The sequence below is a fragment of the Lepisma saccharinum genome, chromosome 4 (assembly GCF_977018435.1).
Source record: "Lepisma saccharinum chromosome 4, izLepSacc3.1, whole genome shotgun sequence".
Classification (NCBI taxonomy): Eukaryota; Metazoa; Arthropoda; class Insecta; order Zygentoma; family Lepismatidae; genus Lepisma; species Lepisma saccharinum.
Genome location: NC_139232.1, coordinates 103,921,562 through 103,938,524, shown reverse-complemented (window position 1 = coordinate 103,938,524; position 16,963 = coordinate 103,921,562). Strand labels below are relative to the sequence as shown.

Here is a 16,963-nt window from a genome sequence, read left to right as displayed (position 1 = left end):
GGTATGTAAAATTACTAACACGCTCAAAGGAGTAATTATTTATTAGCATTGATCAAATATTATCCATATTTGATCTATTAATATTCATGTATTTAATTTGTTTTCATTAATTTGGAGTCGTACTATTGCAGCTTCCTCTACTAGACTTATAAATATTTCTGAAAGAACGTTCTTAGTTCTTGCTATAATAGCTACGTCATCAGCGTATGCTGTGACTTGATTTAGTCTAGTACTGATATCTCCTTTTGTATCTATTTTTTTAATTACTGAGTCTAAAGCTAAATTAAATAACGCTGCTGAAAGAGGATCTCCTTGGCGGAACCCTGTCATAATATAAATAAAAATCAGATCTTACATTTTCTATTTTAACTGAGGCTCTAGTGTTTTAAATTATCATCTGGATTAATGTTACCAATTTATTTGGTATTCCAATTTCTTGTAACCTTTGTAATATTGTTGATCTGTGTACTGAATCGAAGCCTTGTTTGAAGTCAATAAACAAAACATGCAAATCTATATCATATTCGTAGCATTTCTCGAAAATCAAACACATCATCAGGATTTTAACTGTAGTACTTCTGTTGTTCCTAAATCCGCTTTGATACTCTCCTATAATATCATCAGTATATAGGTTGTTTAATAATGCTATGCCTCTATACTTTTCGCAGACTGTTTTATCCCCTTTTTAAGTACAAGTCACACCAGTGCTATATTTCAATCATTTGGTATTTGTTCTGTATTCCATATATTAATTATAAGTTTATGTATTCTGCGATACATTTCTTTTCCCTCTGCTTGTATAAGCTCCATGTTCATATTGTCAATTCTTGGTGCTTTCATTTTTTTAAAGTTTTTAATTACTGTCTTTACTTCTTCATATGTTGGTGCATCAACTAATATGTCGCCATTATCCTGTTGATCCTCATTACATTCCAGTAGGGTACTTCAAAATCCTGGTTGTGTTTCTCTCCCTGGAAGTATTCTTTCCATCTATTCATTAGTTCTGCTTGTTCAGTTAGGATTTGACCATATTTGGATTTTAAGTGCCTACTTCTTGCTTTATACTGGTGTGTTATAAATTTGTGAGTTCGATAGAATTTTCTATATTCTTCTTTGGTGTTTAGTTCTTGTAACATTTCTGTTTGTGCTTTTGTTGCTTGACGTTTCTTTTTCTACATATTTTTTAAGCATTTTTTTTTCAGATTTTCATATTTTTCTCTATTTGATCTTGTAGTCCTATTAAGACATCTATTTCTGACTTCATTTTTTGCTTTAACCACCTTTTTGCATTCTTCATCAAACCAATCATCATTTTTTTCGTATTCTTTGGTTCCTAATACATTATTAGCTGTACTATCAATGATGTTTCTTAAATTATCCCATTCCACTTCTACATCATTCTCCTCTCCTGTTTCATCAAGTTTCGTTTTTATATCTTGTCTATATTTGTTTTGTATAGAAGTTTTCTAAATTTTTCTGTGTTCCACAAAAATCCACCTCACACGGGTGGAATTTCAATCTTAAGGCACCCTTCAATCTAGATGTAAAGTTCATACCAAGATGTCCATTAAATTTCTTGGTGCTTAAATAACTGAGAATCGTCTCTTTCTTTCCAGAACTTGTGATTAGATCAATGTTCAATGAAACAGTTTCTCCTGCTAATTACCAGAGGACGTTGAGTAAATTGGACAGAGAGGGGTAAGTATTCAGACAGTTTCTTATGTGTGTGTTTGTGTGTGTATGTATGTATCTAGTGACGCTACCAGAAAAAAGCTAGTAGAGATGCAAAGATTGGGAGTAGGAATATTTGCCTTTGATGGGGGAGGCGTCACATTTAGTGCACAAACACAAGAGAAAAGCCCATTATTTTTGGTTGACTTGGGGAGGGGGGTGTTCGTCCCTCCTGGCTCTATTGGTGTCGTTTCTCTCTCTCTCTTGCGATCTCAGTGTGTGTTTCGAAATGTTTGTCAAAGTTTAAAAAATTGTATGCACAAATAAGGTAATCGGGACTGAACCTACAGTTTCAAGTGGTCTCTGCCAAGGTCCTAATGAGGGACCCCTTGATTTGTGGGTGTTCCAATACGTTTCATTCTGCTTGTGCATTTCTCATCCTCTCTGTGTCCTTACGCTCACTAGATTCTCACTCTCACTCTCACTCTCTCCCCATTATCTTGTTTCTGTTTGTTTTCTTCTTGCTATCTGCTTCCCTCCCTTCTTTTCTTTCTCTATTTCTCTCTCTCCATTTTTCTTCGTGAGCCTTTTATTTTTCCTGTCCATGTCTTTGTTCTTCTGTTTGTCAATTCATTTTCTTTTATTTTATGTTTCCACACATCTTTCTTCATCTACTTATCTCTCTCTCTCCCCCTATATTCCTACTTTATCCTTCACTGTGTGTGTCTCTGTGCTTCTTCTCCAGTAAAATAATGTATTAACGTGCTTTCCTTGTTGGATGACTTTCTGCAGCAGACAACCAATAGTCTCTCTGAAGTAGTATTGTTAGTTTCCGATGTCGCTACACGGTTTGACCATTGTTTACCTCATTATTGTTATATTTTTGAGGAGTCTGGAGTGATTTTTAGCTTCTAGTTTCCAACGTCAATAGTGGGACGATCCTCTCTTGCAATGGTGCTTGACAATCGACTACACCCTCCATCTGAATTAACATGTTCAATCTCTCGATCTTTCTTTCTCTGCTTCCCTTTCTCACATTCCCTTCCCTTTCTCTTCCTTCCTCGCTCACTTTCTATGTGTTGATTTTTCTGTTTTCCCCTCTTTCGTTCAACCTATTTTTCTTCCTGTCTTTGTATTTATTTCTCTCCCTCTCCCTTGAATCTTCTCTCTATCTTTTCCCTTCCTCCTTTCTCTGTCTTTCTTTTTCTCCCTCTTCCTACTATCTGTCTCCCTCTCTGCCCGTCTTTCTCTCTTTTTCTTATCTCCCTCTTCTTTTACCTTTCTCTCGCTCTCTTCCCCTTCTGTCGCTTCTTCTCTCTCTCTCTTTCTCGTCTTTATATCTGCGAACATGTCTAAGCTTCTATTCCTCTGCTTATATCTCTTTTTCTCATCCACTCTTTCTCTCTCATCATCTCTGTTTTCATCTCGTTCCTCAGTTTGTCTGTGTTACATTTTTCTCTCTGCATGCCTCTTGAGAGTTAGACCATTTGGGAAAGCGCTCTTGCAATCAAATTCTCCTTTGAAGGATGTGTGTTCTGTAAGTTGGTATGTGTATGGGATAATACATTTCATCCTATCATTGTCTACCCTCATATCTTTGCTAAACGGACCTAAAACAAAGCAAATGCGAATTCGCTCTCTATCACATTCACAAACCCCCCCCCCCCCCACACACACACACACACTATCACAGTCACAGTCATCATAAGCGCATGTGAATATTTAAGAAGTTTGAGATTTCATGCATAGAAGTTACGCAAGCATTAGGGATCCTTTTCATTTACTTAAGTGTTGAAAATTGTCACTAAATTTAACAATATGGCTGAAATGTGATATTGTTTGAAAGTACCCACAAGATGTGAAGTTATGTTTTTTATATTGAGTCCATGTATTATGGGGATCCCTAACAAAAGTTCATTTGATGTAGTCGTCGGCCTCTCTGGTGTACATATTGCAGAATGCCGGATGACTGATGCATCTTAAAAGTAGTGCCTGCGGAAGGCAACAAAAAGGAGTGCAGGAAAATGCGATTTGGTGTTTGCGTTGTTGTTATACCGATCCTTAACACACAATTTTATAATGTATTGAACAATTTAAAAGGCGGTATTGTTAATCGAAATTGTGCGGCAAGTTTAAAGGAGGATGGAAAAAAAGGACACATCGTGTCATGGCTGACAAAGACATGGCTTGCTTTTAGCGTTGGGAACGAATCACTTCAGGATTTTGTGTGACGCAGCCATGGTATGGCTTTGTTCATATACCAGCCCGACCTAGGTGATGTGCAGATCGTGCGGGAAGAAGAACTTGGACTAAGAAGAACGGCGTATGTAAGCTTTACGTCAAGAAACTTCCGGCTGCAGATTTGTTGTTTCTGCAAATGCATTGCCCAAGTTAAGGGATGACATGTAATGGTCTTAACGCATAGGGAAGCATTACGTTCGCACGACGTCGAGAAAATACATATCCAATGTGACTGTAATTTGGTCTAATCGATAAGCTGATATCCTTGTAATACAGCATATCTTATATTAATAATAATAGAAGTATTCGCTTCGAGCCAATTCCAAAGTAGTCGACGCCATATTGCATTCTGGTGTCAGCTGATATAGAAGATAGAAAAAGCACACATATTGTGCAAGCTAGCATCGCAGTGTTGAGAAGTTTATTTATTTATTTATAAGTAAAAATTATTCGTGTTGTTGTTTTTCTATTATATCAGGTTCGTAGGACAAAATACCTTACTTGGTAAGGATTAGAGGAGGATTACCTTTCGAGTAACTTCGAAGAAATTATTGTGACAATATATGTTCTAGAACTTACAGATTCAACCTGTCATACTAAGGTGGTGATGTTAAAATTCATTAATATAATAAACATCATGTTTTAAATTGGAATTTGTTCAAATTTACAAATTATTTACGAAGATCACAGCAAGTTTTATTTCATGTGTCTTAATAACAATCCTTCTCTTTCAGGTCGTGGAATTTCCCTGTGCATAACAAACATGTGTGTTTAATTGTCATTTGTGCGAGGGTTGATGGAAAGCAATAGTGCCAAATTTAGATTAAAGTAATCACAACTAAATATTCTTTGGCTGCAAATAAGTGAAGTGCATTATATCCGAGCGTTGCCCATGAAGTAACAGGAAGGGTAACGAAAAATGAAACAAATATAGGGTGGGATACATTTATCCTCATTTTAAATATGGGAAGCGGGATAGTGTTCATTTTCTTTTTTTGTTTGTTGAGTCTGCAGACCTGTCAAGCTGCAAACTGCGCATCGTGCGTTACTGGACGGGAGTTACATTACCATTACAATATGGGGTGGATAATTTTCCATTTTCTTTTAAATTGTTATTTTTTATTTTAATTTGGAAGTCACGAGTATGCAGTTTTGTAAATTGGTTGGCAACTATGGAGTTGTGTAACTTGGTTGATTTGTGGACCACTGCGCCTGGGGTGTACCGTCATAACACACACTTCGTTACTCTGTACTAGATATTGTTCGTGTCTGCTTACTGCCTTACATAACTTTCTCTCTCTGTCTCTCTCCCTACTATTTGCCATTCCGCCACAATCGCACGCACACAAAAAAAGAGAGAAGAGAGCGTGAGTTGAACTTTCAGAGATCGCAAATACATTTAATGAGAAGTAATAATCTTAATTCATTCTCCTCAGGAAATCTTCATACGACGACGACAACAACAAGAAATATTTCTGGCAAACTTTTGATGAGCTCTGCCACGAGGATGGATCATTGCCTGCCAGCATATCTCTCCCTGATGTTGCAGCCACATGGACCAATTACAGCAGAGTTCCTGTTGTCACCATTAACAGGAACTACGAGAACAACACAGCAACTCTAAGCCAGGTAATATATACGTAATATTAATTAATAAATTAAAAAATAAAATAATAAAAAAAAGACGAGTATGTACATATATTAGGGTTGAATTTCTGATGCCGATGTATTGAAAGTATCGGTTCGATTTAATTTACCGATACTGGCCGATACTTTGGCGGTGTTTTGATTGTTGAAAACTGCGCGCGACAGTCTAATTATCCTGAAATTTAAGTAATATTCGAAGTTTCAATTGATATTTGTACCACTAGTACCAGGGTGAAATTCATTCGTTGACACACAGAAAATAATTGTATAAATCCTGCCTAAAAACACTTCTCACGAACTCATGTCATTTGCACTTTCATTGCTATGGTTACCTACTGATACTGTTATTATTACAAAGCTTGGTATGAGTTTGCTTGATAAATTAAGGTAAATAACAAGTTTCGCTTTAAGCAACCATGACACAAGACTAATCAATAACATTGGATATCTCTGACGAGTACAAAATTTCCAAGCATCGGTATCGTAAGAGTATCGGTATGGGTTCAAGATGTAATCGGCTTAGCCCTAACATACATAATGTATATAAACAAACACATTGCCCTCTAAATGTAAACCGATGTTCTTTTTTTTAGTACTTTCCTCTCCTCTCCAAGAGATGTTCGGATGTTTCCGTAGAGCATTACAGAAATTGCTTTGGTAGGAATTAATTACTTTGCTTTACAGGAACACGATATATATATATATATATACAGGGTGACTGGTAATTAGATGTATTCCCTGAAAGGTGTTAAAGTACAGACAATTTGCAATAAATTTGACCATATGATACCCCGTCCGAAAATTAGTAGTTTTCGAGATAATCGAATTTCAATTGTTTTTTTTTAAAAAAATGACAATTTTCCACATAAAAAGATGAATTGAGAAAAAAACTGCTCATTGTATGGAACTTATTTCAGCCTTTTTAGATAGCTAACAAATAAGTGGTTCTTTGAAAAAACGTTTTTCCCAAATAACAATCACATGTAAGTAACGGGTGGATCTAAACTTACAAGAGATGATAAAAAAATGCACTCTTAGTTTACTTGGCCACCTATTAATAACAAAAATGGTACGAACACGAAGCGTACAAATTACCTAAATTACTTCCTTGTGACATCTGCTATCCAACAAGGTACAAATGTTGCTAACAATCACATTTGTGTACAAGAAATAATACTTCATTCATCTTCATGTGAATGGAATCAATGAAGAATACAATTAAAGAACATTACACATCTTGCTCAAAGTGGGCACCTCCGTTACGAATGTAGGCACGCAGGTTTTTACGGACATTTGGTCTCTTAACTCGTGATGTGATGGTGTCTTTGATGTGTTGACCAGCTGTTAAGATCCTCTCCCTGAGCTCTTCTTGCAAGTTTACCGGTGTTACTCTCACTTCTATTTCTTGACTGAATTTCATATCACTGCTTATGATGCATCCAACATATTTAAAACTATCTATTTGTTCGATTCTCTCACCTCTGACGCTCACTTTTGCCTTTCTCGGTTTTCTTCCGATCACTATTGCTTACGTCTTCTTCACATTATTCTTATCCCGAACTGTTCACAGAGGTTATTCATCTTTGCTTGCATGGCATTTATGGTCCATTCATTTTCTGCTAAAAATAATATAGATTTAAACATAGCATCAGTTAATATATTTTAAAAGAATGCTATGTCATCTGCAAATCTTATACAATATATTGTCCATCCTCCTACTGCTACTCCTCCCTTGCTATGGAAACAATTTTTAAAAATTTCTTCTACATAGATGTTGAATAATGTAGGAGAGAGCCAGAAGCCTTGTCGTGACCCTCTTCCAACTTAACTTCCTTGGTTCTTTTCTTCATTCTCACTTTGGCACGTTGTCTCATATATAGGTTGCAGATAAGCCTCCCTCCCTTTCAATCTACCCAAATATTCTTCAGGATCCCTGAGAGGTTTCTCCAAATCAACAAAGGCTACAAACATTTCCACACCTTTTTCCTGATTGTGATATTAAACTGACTGTCATATATTCAGAATATTTCTTCGAGTTACTTCTCGTCTGTAAAGGTACTAACATTGTTTCCATGAAATTCTCTGGCTATATACCTTTATCATAGATTTCATTGCATAAATGTAGCATTTCTTTCTTTCCTTCACCCACATTTTTATGAGTTCTACAGGAATTTGGTCACTTCCTGTTGCTTTTCTGTTCTTCAGTTGTTTGAGATGTAATGATAGAATCAGTACATGGTCCTTTTTAAATACTTGTTATGCATTTTTAGTATTTTGTCTTTTAATACCAATGTAACTCCTTTTTTCATGCAGTTTTAAAACAATGTACTAGAGGCTTGGTCTATGTGACTGAAAGCAGGGTTGTGGAAGGTGGTTAATTTTATATTTTTCCCTTTACGTCATTAAGGGGTGGAAATTTCCAGTTTTCCGGTCATTCTTCGGAGGGTCTATATAAAGGATCCTGCGGAATAGCGGGGAATGGCATTCTTAAGTTCTTGGGCTAGAGGAGAGACCTTGGAAGGTTCTCTCAGTGGTCAAGAATATAACAATATTTGTATGATAGTTAATCTATGTCTTTTAGTCCTGTTGAACCGTTTTATTAGTTTTTTATTGTATAACATAAACTATTCGCCTGGGTAAGTAACGAAAGCACGTAACAGGTCGAGCCAAGGCAGGTTACTCTCCACAGAAGAATATAAACCATTACAGAGGGCCAGTTCAAATTCTTCCATCATGGTGGGTAGCCCTTTTGTGTCCTCCTTCATTTTCTAGGCATAAAGCATCTGGTCGGTTCCCTTTCCCGTACAGATCTTTTATATACTCTTACCATGTTCTAAGTATTTCTTGTTTGTCCATAATTTCGTTTCCGCTCTCATCTTCCATCATCCAAATAGCTTCCCACTTCTTTTGTAAAGTCCAGACATTGAATTTCATGGTACACCAATTTCCTCGAATTTTTTGTTTCATCCATTTCTGTTTCCCCTTATATGTTTCCTTTTCTACCTGGTTAATCAGTTCTCTGTATTTTTTCTTCCTTCCTGTGCATTAATGTTATTCTATCTTTTCCTATCTTATATTTTCTCGAGCATACTTTGTGTGATCCATAGTCTCTTCTATTTATTTCATTCCCTGTACCCTATGGTGTCTTCGACAGTTATGTTAAGGCAAACTTTTATTCCTTCCCAGATCGTGTCACTGTTTTAAAAAACACTTTTCACTTCAACTACATTTCCTTTAAATTCTGTTTGAAACCTTTTCCTTTGTGTTTCATCCTTTAGTTTCTCGAAATTAGGTTTCTTCATTTTCTGTCCTCTTTTTATCTTCTTCAAACAAAAGTTTCTTTCTCTCACTACTAGTACATGGTCTGAATTTATGTCAGCTTCTGGCAAGGTTTCTGGATTTTTGAGGCAGTTTCTAAATCTCTCGTTTACCAGGATGTAGTCTGTCCGATATCTTCTGCTGTCCTTTGGGATGCCAATGTGTATCTTCTTCTCCTATGCTGTTGGAGGAGAGAGTTTCCGACAATGAGTGAGTTACTCCTGCAGAAGTTGACCAGCAATTCACCTCTCTCGTTTCTGTATTTTAATACATGTCTTCCTATTCTTTTTCCCTCTTCGCCTTCTCCTACTACTGCATTCCAAACTCTCATTACGATAATGTATGCTCTCTTCCTTTCTTTTTTTCCATTATGCCTTCTATCTTGTCGTAGGTTTTTCTACTTTCTTGTCTGGCAAACCGCTATGTGGCATGTCGACTTATACAGAGTGTCCACAAAGTCCTGTCCCTTGAAATTTGATTAGCTGTAAATTGGTAACGAAATGTCGGAGATGAATAAGGCTTTAACACAAGAGAGCATGGTCTTTTGGCATGTTTTTGCAGTTGAATGTAGGAGGGGGGATGGGTATCGTGCAGGGTGGAGAAAAAATGAAGAAAATCATATTTTTGACCCAAAACGTCTCTCAATTCCTGGTTTACGACAATTTTCTCTGAACATATAGTCTCTACGTACACAGAAATGTCGAAATAGGCTATTTTTTTGGTTGCAGTGTGTAGGGTGACAGAGAAATGAAATATTAGGACGTCAGGAGGAAAACCTACTTTTTGCACATTTTCACGGCAGTGTGCAATGCTGCGAGCATCAGATTGCACGGCACGATGCGTACTGGATATCTACACATCATGGGAAGGAAAAAGTACTGATATCGAGTGATCGTAAATTGTAAATCTCTTATGGACGGTAACTTTTACTGTTTGTTGGTTGGCAACACTGACTTCTCTGGTGAGCAATCAAGCCGGCGCTGCCATGCTGTGTGTCTGGATCGAACCTGTCAGCGCTGCTCTGTTTGTTGCATTGTTGGCTCGTTGGTTTTGTGTCGTATGTGAGTGACGTTGTTCTATCTGCTGAGAGTGCTGTTATTAATTTGATTCTAAAGTTATTATTCCTTTTATCTTTTGAAGTGAGTTACATCTTGCAAGAACGTGTTTTTATCCTCAAATGCTTCTTGAGAACAAACAGTCATGAACAGGTGCAGGAACAGTTTTCATTGAGGTATCCTGAGAAGAGTGTACCACATAGGAAAACAATATTGCGGCTTCAAAACAAATTTGATGAAACTTGTCGCGTGTGTGACAAGCCACAAAGTGGAACACCTAGTGCCTTTACAGCTGATTTTTTGGAAGATTTGGAACGTCGGTATGCTCGTTCACCTAAGAAATCACTCCGGCGTTTATCGAAAGAATCGCATATACCCAAATCTATCATACACAAAGCATTGCGTAAGTTAAAGTTTCGTCTCACCGTGTTCATGTCGTACATGAACTTAAATTTCCGGACAAGGGCAAAATAATACGATTTGCTAGATGGTTTCTTCAGACATTCAAGTCTCAAAGGGAACTTGACAAAGTTTATTTTTTCCACGAAGAATGGTTTCACCTATCGGGTTATGTTAACAGTCAGAACTTTAGGATATGGGCTACCGTAAACTCTCATGAGGAGCCACTTATTTCGACGAAAATAGGTGTCTGGTGTGCAATATCATAGCGGTGCATTGTTGGACCATTTTTCTTCAATTTTCTTCCAAGAGACTGTGAAGAATAGTGCTGTGTATATGAACATTGTGCAGGAATTTGTGTCGATGTTAGAGGAGGATGAGAGAGACGTATGGTTTCAACAAGATGCTGCTTCAAGTCATTCATCACGCGAAACAAAGTCTTTCTTGAGAGAATTTTTCGTGACAAATTGATTGGAAAGGGCTTGTGGCCCCCTCGCTCCCCCGACATCTTCCCACTAGATTACTTCTTGTAGGGTTACTTAAAAGATGTTGTTTATGAAGACAATCCACAAACATTACAACATCTGCAGACAAACATTTTGCATGTCATTAACAACATCAGCCCACAAGTCGTGGAAAAAGTTTTTTTCTGCAACTTACGGCGTCGTCTGAAATGTGCCTTAAAACAGAGGGCTGGGCATTTCCAGCATTTTCTTTAGACGAGAATATTCAGAACAGTGTTGCCACCCATGTAACAAGTTTATTGTTTGTTACTAATTCCACAAAAAAAAATCAAAATAACTATTTCTTTGTCAATTTCAGTACTTTTTGCTTCCCATGTTGTGTAGATACCCAGTATGCATCGTGCCGTGCAATCTGAGGTCGCAGCATTGCACACTGCCGTGAAAATGTGCAAAATGTAGGTTTTCCTGCTGACGTCATAAAATTTGATTTCTCTGTCACTCTACACATTGCAACTATATAAAACGTAACATTTCTGTGTACGTAGAGTAAAAGTTCAGAGAAAGTTTTCGTAAACCAGGAATTGAGAGACGTTTTGGGGCAAAAATATGAGTTTGTTAATTTTTTTCTCCACCCTGCACGATACCCATCCCCTCCTGCGTTTCTTTAGGTACGTGATGTATTTCTTTCCCTTGGGAGTCTCTTCCCGACTGAAACATTGGAATATTGTGGAAGGTAAATATTAACTAACCCTCTAGTATCTCCAAACCCCGGAAGTTGATTAACGCAGCAACATACGTATCTCTCTCTCTTTCTAACATCGACCTCCGTGGCAGAGTGGTTAACACAGAGCGATACAACGCAGGGCTCCCGGATTAAAATAGCAGGTTGAACATGGGTGTTTTTGAGTGTGTCTTTCTTCATGAATTTCATCATGTCATCACTCATTCTCATCTTCGCGATTAGCGAGAAGTGGTAGAAAAGCGAAGTAAAATAAACTAGATCAAGCATTATCTCCCTCTTTCTTCAGTTTACAACATTATGTGCGACTGTTATATTGTTTAGAGTGTAACGCCCGACCCTGTGGCCGAGTGGTTAGCACATCGCGCTGTGACGCCAAGGGTCCCGGTTTCGAATCCCGGTCGGGCTTGGTTGTTTGTGAATCTCCATTCATCAATTTCATCATTTCATCACTCATCCCCATCTTTGCAAATTAGCGAAGAGGCACAAAACGCGAAGTAAAATAAACTAAATCAATCAATCAATCAATCAATTGTTTAGAGTGTAGACTTAAGAATAGATTATATGGAATGTTCTCATACGTTAATTACAGAAAGTCTACATAGAAATGAAAGGCGAAGAAACAAATAAGGACCTGCTGTGGACTATTCCCATCCCCTACACAACGCAAGACGAGCTTCAGTTCGTTGATAGGAGAGCTAAGATCTTCCTACAAGAGAAGGAAGGAGTGCTGACCGGGCTTCCAGATAGAAACAAATTTATCCTTGCCAATCCCGAGTATGTAGGTGAGTTTTATACCACGTATTAATTCGCTTCCTCCTTTCCCATTGGTGTCAGCTTTTGTCTAAGTCAGCATCTTGTTTATTACATTAACTTGTATCACAAATATTATTGTATAATACAACATAAATATTTTCTTTACATTCTCTTTTTTACAAATGTCTTCCGCAACTGTCGCGGAAGATTTTATCGACAATGTTCCCGAATTAATAATACAAACATAAATACAAGGAATACAATACAACACAAGCGTGACAATAAAAAAAACACTACAAGATGGTCAATTAGACGATTGGTTCTGAGTAGCCAGGTAATCTTTATGGCGGACGTGGAAAGTGTACTCTCTTAATTCGAGGAAGAGTTTGTTCTATTTGTGGGTTGGGATGCGTGCCCAGTTTGGTCCATAATGTTTCTCTTACATACCTCAGAATAGTTATAATCATGGGTTGTTCTAGATCCTCGTGCATTTGTAAAGTTCTCATAGCTCTAGAGTAGTGACAATTACACGAAGGGCTCTATTTTGTACTTCTTGAATTTTCTTAAGATGACTTTGGGCAGCTTGCATCCACGATGGGCCAGCATATATCAGTATCGGTCTCACCATTATATTATATATGTGTAGTCTAGTTTCTAATGTTAATGGCGGTTATCTAAGCATTGGAGTGATGTATTCCACTGTCTGCTTGGCTCGTGTGCAGATATTCTCAATGTGAGATCCAAAGGTTAATCTCGAGTTGATGCTTACTCCCAGGTATGTGACTTTATTTACAGCAGGGATATGTTTTCCAAAAAGATGGAGGTTAGCCTTGCTTTTGGCACCGTCTGCCCCTATTGTTATGGCCTTAAATCTCCCTGCATGTATTTTAATTTTCCATTTGGTGGCCCATTTTTCAAATATTGGAAGATACCTTTTCATTCCAACTTCATAAGTTGATAATTTCTTGGCATGCACAGAAAATGCAGTGTCATCAGCATACGTGGCCATGATGCCTTCAGATGTTTGCGGAAGATCTGCCGTGTAGAGAGCGTAGAACATGGGAGAAAGAGCGGATCCTTGTGGTACACCTGCAGCTATGTCACGTGCCTGAGATTTTCTACCTTCAACATTGACCAAGAAGGAGCTTCTGGTAAGGTAATCGAGTATTAATTTCGTGTAGCACTGTGGAAACGGTAGTTGTTGTAATTTATAGGAAACGATAGTTGTTGTAATTTATAGATTAATCTAATATGCCAAACACGATCAAAGGCTTTTTGCACGACTAGGAATATTCCCGGAACACGATGTTTGCGGATGTTATGCACTGCTGCATAATCAATGACTCTTAAGATCTGTTCCATAGTGCTGTGGTTCGCTCTGAATCCAAATTGATGAATTGGAATTAGATGGTGTTGAGTGTTTTACAGGTGATTCTCTCTAAGATTTTGATGATGTGCGACAGGAGACTTATTGGTCTGTAGTTATTTGTGTCGTTCGGATTTTCTCCTTGTTTGGGAATAGCGACCACTTTTGCGATTTTCCAACTACGTGGAAAGTATCCAATTTTCAAGATGGCCGTAAAGAGTTTGGCGCGATAGACAAAGCCTTTTCTGGTCATGTTCTTCAAAGCTTCAACTGGCACTCCATCCGATCCTGGTGCAGACGAGGATTTTAATTTTTGACTTGTGCGTCCTTCTTCTCTAGGTGTGATATGCTGAGCATCTAATATTGGGGCCATTTGCTGTAGTTGGCTGTAACTATTGAAGACTTCCCGTTCAATCTCTAATTCGTGGAGATGTTCATTTATTTGAAAATAGCTCCTAAAATGAGTTGCGAAAAGTTCCGCTTGCTAAAACAGGTCCATCTGCTGTATGTAGCGGAATATTATGTGTTTTCTCCCGGACGATTCCTTTCGGATGGCTCCGGTTGAACCCGATCTACTTCCTACTGCAGTCGAAGTTAGATCTACTGCGTTGCCATCGTTTTCCGGGGTAGCCCGAGTATCGACAGTATGAGTATAGGAGTCTCAAAGACGAGATCGTGCCGGGCGAGAGTTGTCGACCGTGTCGAGCCTCGTGACGACGACGTGGTGGTTTCGAACGTGGCGCAGGGAATAAATTCGCTTCCATGTCTGACAAGTCTCTTGTATGTGTTTCTTCCGTACATTTTCAGCGTGCCAATTAAACTCTCATGTTTTAAAGTGGGATTTTGCTAAGGAACCAATTGTCTTCTTAGAGCAGTAAATGAATCAAGTTATCATTTTTAGTACTACGTAGCAATTCCAACAATGACTCTAGAGAAAAACGCTAACAATAACCACTAACTACAAAGTAAATCATTCATCTTTTCACCTATTTTTGTAGCGAACATTGGTACAATCTTAACTAACTAACTAACTAACTCTCTAGTCTTCTTAAACCCGAAGGTTCATGGCTGCAGCAACACAGGCCTTCTATCTGTCCCTATCTTGAGCAAGATCTGTATACTCTTTTACATCCCTACCTATTTCCTATAGGTCCATCTCAACGTTGTCCCTCCATCTTCGTCTTGGCCTTCCTATAGGTCTCTTACCATCAGGTTTCCCAACAAGAATCCTGTAAACTCCTCTTTCCTCTCCCATTCGAGCCACATGGCCTGCCCACCTAAGTCTTCTTGATTTAATTATTCTAATGATATCTGGACATGAATACAAATTATGTAGTTCTAAATTATGTAGCCTTCTCCACTCACCTGTCTCCTCATCCCTTTCAGGTCCAAAGATTTTCCTAAGGATCTTATTTTCAAATACTCTCAATTTATGTTCCTCTTTCAATGTAAGGGACGAAGTTTCACATCTATATAATACTACAGGCAAAATTACTGTTTTGTATATTTTAACTTTTAGTTTCTTAGATATTAAACGAGAAGACAATAGTTTATGAAGAGAGACGTAACATGCATTTCCTGAATTAAGCCTACATTTTATTTCCTCTTTAATATAATTTTCATTTGTTAATATTACTCCTAAGTATTTGCATTTGGAAACTAGTTCAAACGAGTTGTTATCAATAATTAGATTTTGATTATTACCTAACACTTGGTTTCGGCTTGTAAGCATACATTTACTTTTCTCTTTGTTAACTTCCAAACCTATCTCTTTAGCAGTTTTGAAAAGTATTTTAGGATTATTCTTAATTGTATTTATATCATCCCCTAATAAGTCTACATCATCTGCATATGCTAACAACTGAGTCACACCATTTAATTCTAATCCTTCGTTAGTTTCTTTTACCTTCCTAACAGCATATTCTAAAGCAAAATTAAAGAGCAATGGAGATAATGCGTCTCCTTGTTTAAACCCATCATGAATTGTAAATTTGTCAGACACATTAATATCCACACGAATTTTACTTTCTGTTTCACTGGTGCATACTTTTATCATACTAACAAGCTTCTTAGGTATTCCAAATTCTACAAATATATTATATAATTTATCTCTTTTGACTGAATCATATGCTTTTTTGAAAGCAATGAATAGCTGATGGACATTTTGATTATATTCCCACTTTTTCTCAAGTGTCTGTCTAATGTGAAAAATTTGATCTGTAGTTGATCTGTTACGTTTGAATCCACATTGATAATCACCTATAATTTCATTAGCATATGGGGTTAGTCTCGTTAAAAGAAGGTTAGATAATATTTTATATGTTGTTGAGAGTAGAGAAATTCCACGGTAATTATTGCAGTTCATTTTATCACCTTTTTTAAACACAGGAAAAATTATGGATTCTTTCCACTGTTGAGGGATTTCTTCCTTATTCCATATTAAACTAATTAATTTATGAATTTGACATTAAATTTCCACCATATTTAATTAACTCAGCTGGTATTAAATCAATGCCAGGTGCTTTGTTATTCTTTAGCCTTTTAATAGCATCTTTAACTTCAGTCAAGTTAGGTTTTGGAACTAAATGTTCTGCTGTGTGCACTTCATTTTCTTCTGGTTTATCTCCTACATGAACATTTAAAAGGTCATTAAAGTAGTACTTCCATCTATTTAGAATATCGCTTGGGTCAGCTAGAAAATCACCGTCTTTATCTTTTATCAAGTTTACTTTAGGTTGCCACTCCTTTCTAAATTCATTTACACCTTTATATAACTCTCTGATATTTTTGGTTTTGCTGTTTGTTTCAATTTCGTTATTTTTGCTTTCAAGTAATCTCTTTTTTTACTTCTAAACGTGCGGTTAACTTCTCGTTTTATTCTATTATAATTACTTAGATTTGTATCATCAGAGTTATTTAACCACCTAAGTCTAGCCTGATTTCTTATTTCTATTAGATTATGACATTCATTATCAAACCATGGCTTACTTTTCCTTGGTTTATGGTATCCTATACTTTCCTTAGCTGCTGGTTCTATTGCATTACGTATGTGCTCCTAATTCTTATTTACGTCTGTTTCATTTATATTTTCATCATCATTTAAATCCTGCAAAACATCAAATCTATTTGACAGTTTAATTTGGTGATCTTTCTTAATTGTTTTATCAGCAAATTTTCCTGTATTAAATTTTAGAACTTTTTCGATTTTTTTTGCTTATGATTTATCACTGAGAGTATTTCTCTTAATTTAGCAATTACTAAATAATGGTCACTGACACAGTCAGCACCTCTATGTGCACGAACGTCA

General features: G+C 37.1%; 1 protein-coding gene across 1 annotated transcript in view; it reads left to right on the top strand.

The window, feature by feature from the left end:
• The window catches only part of LOC145986693 (aminopeptidase N-like), a 69,388-nt gene that overhangs the window by 12,813 nt on the left and 39,612 nt on the right, over window positions 1-16,963 (top strand). The window contains exons 4-6 of the mRNA XM_083121007.1: window positions 1,617-1,698; window positions 5,349-5,541; window positions 12,127-12,319. Of these exons, the coding sequence (XP_082977133.1) occupies window positions 1,617-1,698; window positions 5,349-5,541; window positions 12,127-12,319 (468 nt within the window). The remainder of the gene's footprint in view (window positions 1-1,616; window positions 1,699-5,348; window positions 5,542-12,126; window positions 12,320-16,963) is intronic.